This window comes from Electrophorus electricus, chromosome 18 (genome assembly GCF_041902795.1).
Source record: "Electrophorus electricus isolate QZ-2024a chromosome 18, ASM4190279v1, whole genome shotgun sequence".
Taxonomy (NCBI): domain Eukaryota; kingdom Metazoa; phylum Chordata; class Actinopteri; order Gymnotiformes; family Gymnotidae; genus Electrophorus; species Electrophorus electricus.
Genome location: NC_137514.1, coordinates 671,569 through 677,568, shown reverse-complemented (window position 1 = coordinate 677,568; position 6,000 = coordinate 671,569). Strand labels below are relative to the sequence as shown.

At 41.9% G+C, this 6,000-nt stretch overlaps 1 protein-coding gene across 1 annotated transcript in view; it reads right to left on the bottom strand.

Annotated features, from left to right (window-relative positions):
* Positions 1-1,418: 1,418 nt before the first annotated feature.
* Positions 1,419-6,000, bottom strand: part of LOC113585188 (uncharacterized) — a 44,179-nt gene continuing 39,597 nt past the window's right edge. Inside the window, exons 62-65 of the mRNA XM_027022553.3 lie at positions 5,767-5,927; positions 5,422-5,516; positions 4,196-4,427; positions 1,419-2,350 (exon numbers count right to left, since the gene is read on the bottom strand). Of these exons, the coding sequence (XP_026878354.3) occupies positions 2,232-2,350; positions 4,196-4,427; positions 5,422-5,516; positions 5,767-5,927 (607 nt within the window). The 3' untranslated portion in view covers positions 1,419-2,231. The remainder of the gene's footprint in view (positions 2,351-4,195; positions 4,428-5,421; positions 5,517-5,766; positions 5,928-6,000) is intronic.

Sequence of the window (6,000 nt, the reverse complement as noted above, 5' to 3'; positions counted from 1 at the left end):
GTTATTACATAATTTCCAATTGCCAGTTGGGAGGAGGGCCTGAGCACCGCAGCACAAGACAAAACACAGAGAAACAAGAAACATTAATGGCATTCACATGTAACAGTCCAGTGCAGCGTGATGTGAAGGGTAAATAAGCACAGAAAACGGCATGCGTGAGCAGTGAACAATGACCAAGAACCAACACTAAAACACAGGGGTTTCAATGGACACAAACACGTGTAACAAGGTGCATGTGTGATCATAATGACAACAAGAGAGTGGTTCCAAACAAGGAAGTGGTCACAGTGAACAGTCAACAAATGATACCTACAGCACATGGTGGGCCATATCACACGATGTGAGTGGAGGGGAGCGTACCATTACAGCAGTTAATGAACACTTGACACATTTTACTCCTGTACATCAAACTAAATTAACAAAAAGCTTTCATGGAGAACTGGTTGCTATTACAATATAAACAGTTTTTGGTTAGTCATGAATTATGCCGCTTTCTAATCAATTAGAAACTACTTGAACGCCACATTTTTGTGGAAACTTGTAATGTAATTTAGTATCTTAAATAATGTAATAAGTAATAATGTTATCTATAATGTATATTACCAGGCTTGTACTAGGTTTTGTTTGTGTATTTATTTACTCCTACCCCACTTACATATAAACAGGGAGTGGAAATAGGTGCAGGTGAAAGTTTAAAATGTGGAAAACTAAATACATTTAACCAGCACCAAATGATAATTAACAGATGTTAGAAAGAGAAAAATTGATTTCATAGCCCAGCATAAATTGTGAGAATATGATAAAACAGCTTTGTCAGAGGTTTACTATTTGGGAAATGCAAAACAAATTGGATACTTTGGTATTGGTAATTATGTAATGCTATCTAAAGCTACGCTTCAAATGAATTCAAGATGACAATTTAGTATAAGACAGTTAAATTTGTATAATAATTAGTAAGATATTGTAATGACAATACACATGAATCTGTAAATAACAGAAATGCAGCATAGAAAATATTACTGGACTGTTACTAAATAGATTGATAGAGAGAGAGAGAGAGAGAGAGAGAGAAAGAGAGAGAGAGAGAGAGAGAGAGAGAATGAGGGAGAGGGAGAGGGAGGGAATCAGAGAGAGAAAGACAGATCAAACTCCAGGAAGAGATTTTTGTAATGTGGAGTGATCACGTTGAGAAGTATGAGATTTATTAGGCAAATCAATAATCAGAGTCATAGTCACGGTCCAGGGTCATAAATGTCAGTGTTGTTACTTTTCTTGTGTCATTCCTGTAGATGAACTAATGATTTTGGTGATACTGGCATTGATAGTGACAAAAGCCACAATTCATGAAGCATCTCTACAGCTGAATTATTTATGATGCTTTCATCTACATTTTAAAGTGATAAGAACACCATCTGCAATTCTGAGCAAATGATATATGCTTTATTACCTCACTGGAACAATACATACAGATAGAAAAGCGTGTGCTAATAATTTTTGTCTTAAATACACTGACTTGACACTGTGCCTTCATATCGCTGTATTTTCACATTGTGCAAATCTCTATAAGTCATGGTGCAGTGCACTGCAGAAAAATGAACCCAAAATGAAAAGACCAGATGACATTACTGGCACATTTATAACAGGAAGGAAATGGGACACAGAGCACAGTTAAACTGATTAAAGAAATATCCCAGGGGCAACCTCAAAATTCTTAATAGGCCTATTTTCACCAAAAGCCTCACACAATGTAGTAACAGTTGGGATTGACAAAGAACAAAACTGGAATATTAGTTTAAGGGGTGAGCCATGCCTATAAATAAAAATATAATAAAATAAAAATAAAATAAACAATATGATGTCATGAAGGGGTCAGCCAACCCAGTGCTGGACTACATACCTTTACACTGTGATGTCATAAAAGGGGCAGCAGCCCTGTGCTAAACTACAGAACATTATAAAAACAGTCATAAAAGGGTGCGGCAAGGCCAATGCTGAACTTCAGAGAAGTAAACACTAGGAGCAGACTGAGGTAGGACCCAAAAAGCCATCTCACTGTGGTTAGCCAGAGAAAAACCCAAATGTCATTATCAGGACCCTGGACAATCCTTCTGGGACCCTGAGCATGGTGTAGCTAAGTAAATAAAGCTAAAGAGGCACTATACTTATTATGAAAACCTTATGATAAAACCAATACATTGAGAAATAAATTTTTGATAATTTATATTTAGCCTTCAGAGAGAGTTGATTATGTTATGGGGAGAGTAGTGCATGAGCTGCAGCATGACCGTGGTAACAGCCAGGAGGAGAATCTGCAGGAGACTGGGAAGAGTGTGCACTCTTGAACTTGAACCTGCAGAGAGAAAGAGGGAGAGAGAGAGAGAGAGAGAGAGAGAGAGAGAGAGAGAGAGAGAGAAAAAAGGACAGAACAAGAGAGAGAAGAAGAGGAAAGGCAGAGGGTGAGAAAACAGAGTGTACGGGTGGATGAGGGGAATTAGTGTATGTGTGGATGAAGGCTCTTCTTTCTGCTCAAAGGGCTGGGAAGCCATTTGTTCTTCCTTCATTGATAGTAACTCCTTGTGAGTATGATGGGAAGGACAATACAGCTTGAGGATTTATTATGCAATGCTAGCTATACTTTCAGTACCTAACCTTCCCAAATCCTCCAGAGATAGTCAAGGTACTGTTCAAGGTACTGTCCATTTAAAGGACAACATACACTGCTCCCATACTGACTGAATAAATTAGTACTTATTGCAGGGTATTGTTTAACAAACTCTAGCACTTATTGTTTATAGCACTTCTCATTGTTTAAGATAGACCTTATGTATTTTGTACTTCTAGGTATCAGCATTGATCCCTGTATTCTACAGTATTCTAGTTAATTGGTATGTTTGATTCTAACCTATTGTACTGGGCTATATTCTATGAGTAAATGACAAAGCACTTTTGTAAGTCATCCTACATAAGAGCGTCTGCTAAATGCCGTAAATGTAAACGAGAACATTCCTCAGGGGAAAAGCACTAGAGAGAGCTGACACATTCTCAAATTCAAAGCTCAGGAAGCAAGGTCTGTGAAAGGCTTCTTCCAGCTGTTTATAGCAAGACTTACTGGGAGACCACACCAACAGCCTCTGGTTCTACCCACACCTGTTTCTCCAACCTGGGCAACTGGTGTTTATCCTCTTTACACTACTAGAGAGGAGCTTGCGATTGACAAGAAGCCTGCTGTTCCACACCTCTGAGGGGAGACGGACCTTCATAGCCTATCAGGCCTTCCCTATAGCCAATGTGGGCTATGGTGCTAAGTCGTGCAAGCGCTCACTCTTCTGTGTGTCCTTCTGTTCCTGTTCCCAGTACTGTTTGCCAGACCCAGGCAAGTAATGTGCCACGGTATTCAGCATGCTAGAAAGTGTTCAGGCAGCCGTGACTCCAGACTTGTTGGTCCTATCATCACTAGTTATAGCCACAACCTCTCTCAAGTGCAGCTCTTCAGTGGCTTTTATCTCTGCATCCAGAGGTGGGACTGTTCCCAGTGAGGAATGCAACAGGCAGCCTCTTACTGTTCCTGGTCCTAGCGTAGAAGATGCCTCTCCACCTCTGTTATTACCCCCTTGCCACCGGACCTGCTGAACTCACCACTGCTCCCCTGGACTTCCTGGACACGCTGTCAGCATTAGCCACTCTCTTGACCTGCAGTTGACTGACAATGCCTCCTAACCCGCCTCTGTTATTGTTCCTGTCCCTGTTTCTCTTGATGTGCCTGTTTCAGTCCCTGTGTCTCTCTGCTTTGGACCCTGTGCGCCTGAGTGTGTCCATCTCTGTCCCCCTGTTTGCCTTTTCTCCTGTCCCTGTGTCTTTTGTTCAGTCCTTAATCTGTTTGGGTTTCCAGTATCATGTCTAGCCTGCTTCTGTTCCAGGTTCTTGGTTTGTCTTTTATTTTTGTTTTGTGTGTTTGGAGCCGCATCTTAAGGGGGATTCTGAAACTGTTTTAGCCTCTGTTAGCATCCCATGTTTGTTAGTTTATCTCGCTCAAATAAACCTCTTGCACTTGCAGTCTGCCTCTTGCCTTGTCCCTGCTAAAATGTTAAAGGGGGTAACTGGGATTGAATGCAATTGGGATTGGAGGTGAATGTGAGTTTGGGGGTGAGTGTAACTGTGATTGGAGGTGAATGTGAGTGTTTGGGGTTGAGCAAACCTGTGGGCTTGGTTGTGGATGAAGCCACATTACTGGCTGCAGTGGTATTCATGTTGTTTGCTGGGGTAGGTGTAGGTGAGGCACGTCCACCTGTGATGTTAAGTTTTAGAGTGTCCAGCTCGGACTGGAGCTGCATCACCACCCAGCTGTGCACTGCTGAGGCATTCTCATATGTCTTCAGATCTGGCAGATTGCGACCCAGCAATTGCTTAACCTGAGGCACTGAGAGTGCCTAAACACACACACACACACACACACACACAGTTATTACAGCACACTGCAGATGCATTTGCATACCTTTTGAGATCCACCAGATTACGGACCATATTACCATCCAGGAAGGTCTCAACCTCATGCACCGCCAGTGCTTGCATACACACATGCGCACGCGCACACACACACTCAAATCCTCACATTAATATGTCACAAAATCAAAGACAGAAGAAATAAAAACTTTGCTTTTGAGAAATGATTAAGAATTACTTACTTTCTGAGTAGGAATAAATATGTTCTCACAGAAGCTTCCAAAATAAACTTCTAAACTAAGCCACAAGGCTGTTAACATAGTGACTTGTGTAAGTAACTGTAGACATAGTGTCTTCTGTAAGTAACTGTAAGCAAATAGACCCATGTACATAGGTGCCTGACAGTTATAATGTGGGCTCACACCCAGGTCAGATAGATAATGACACCAACAGCTTACTGGGTGAGCAACCACACTCTAATGATGACGGGCCCGTGTGTGAAACAGTTAGTTCGTAGAACCGGTAAACAAGAAAAGTAACCAACCAAAGATGGGGAGTGAACCCCAGCTGATTTGTTGCAAGGGGGACAAATACCCACTAGACTGCAGAAGCTATAAAACTAGCCACAAAACTGTAGACACAGTGACCTGTGTAACTAACTGTAGCCATAGGGTCCTGTGTAGGTAACTGTAGAAATAGGGTCCTGTGTAGGTAACTGTAGACATAGGGTCCTGTGTAGGTAACTGTAGACAGTGATTTGTGTACCTGTAGATATAGGGACCTGTGTAACTGTAGACAAAGTGACCTTTGTAAGTAACTGTACACATAAAGACCTGTGCAACTGTAGACATAGGAACGTGCGTGAGTAACTCTAGACATAGTGACCTGTGTACCTGTAGATATAGGGACCTGTGTAATTAACTGTACACACAGACCTGTCTGACAGAGATCTGTGTAACTGTGGCAGAAAGGTACACGTACATTGATGACCTCCTGGTTGAGTGAAATGAAAGTGTTCAAATCCATGCTGATGTTTGACCTACAAAGGGCCTCCACATATGGAAGCCTGGCACCACCTAAGGCCGCAAACACACACATACATACATACACAAACATAGCAATGTTTAGAACATTGCTCAATTCAGTCCTACATAATGTACATGTTTGTGTATACATCTGAGTTTGTGATAAAGTGTCTTTTGTTACCCAGCAATGACTGTAAAAGGCACTACGAGTTATGTGAGATGGTGTGTGTATGTGTCTGTTCTTATGCAGCAATGACTGTGAGGAAGTAGGAGGTATGAGATGTTGTGTGTGTTTTCTTACCCAGTAATGACTGTGTGAGGAAGTAGGAGGTACGGGAGATGGTATTGGTAGCTCGTGTACTTTTGTAGAGAGTGCGGTCACTGAAGGCGACCTCAGCGATTGTAAACAGAGCCTGCTTCTGCTCCAGACTGCAGTTAGAGACTGATATGGCTTCAGCATGCCTGATCAACATCACCAACAAATAAGTGAGCGTGAGAGAGCGAGAGAGAGAGAGAGAGAGAGTGAGTGTGTATC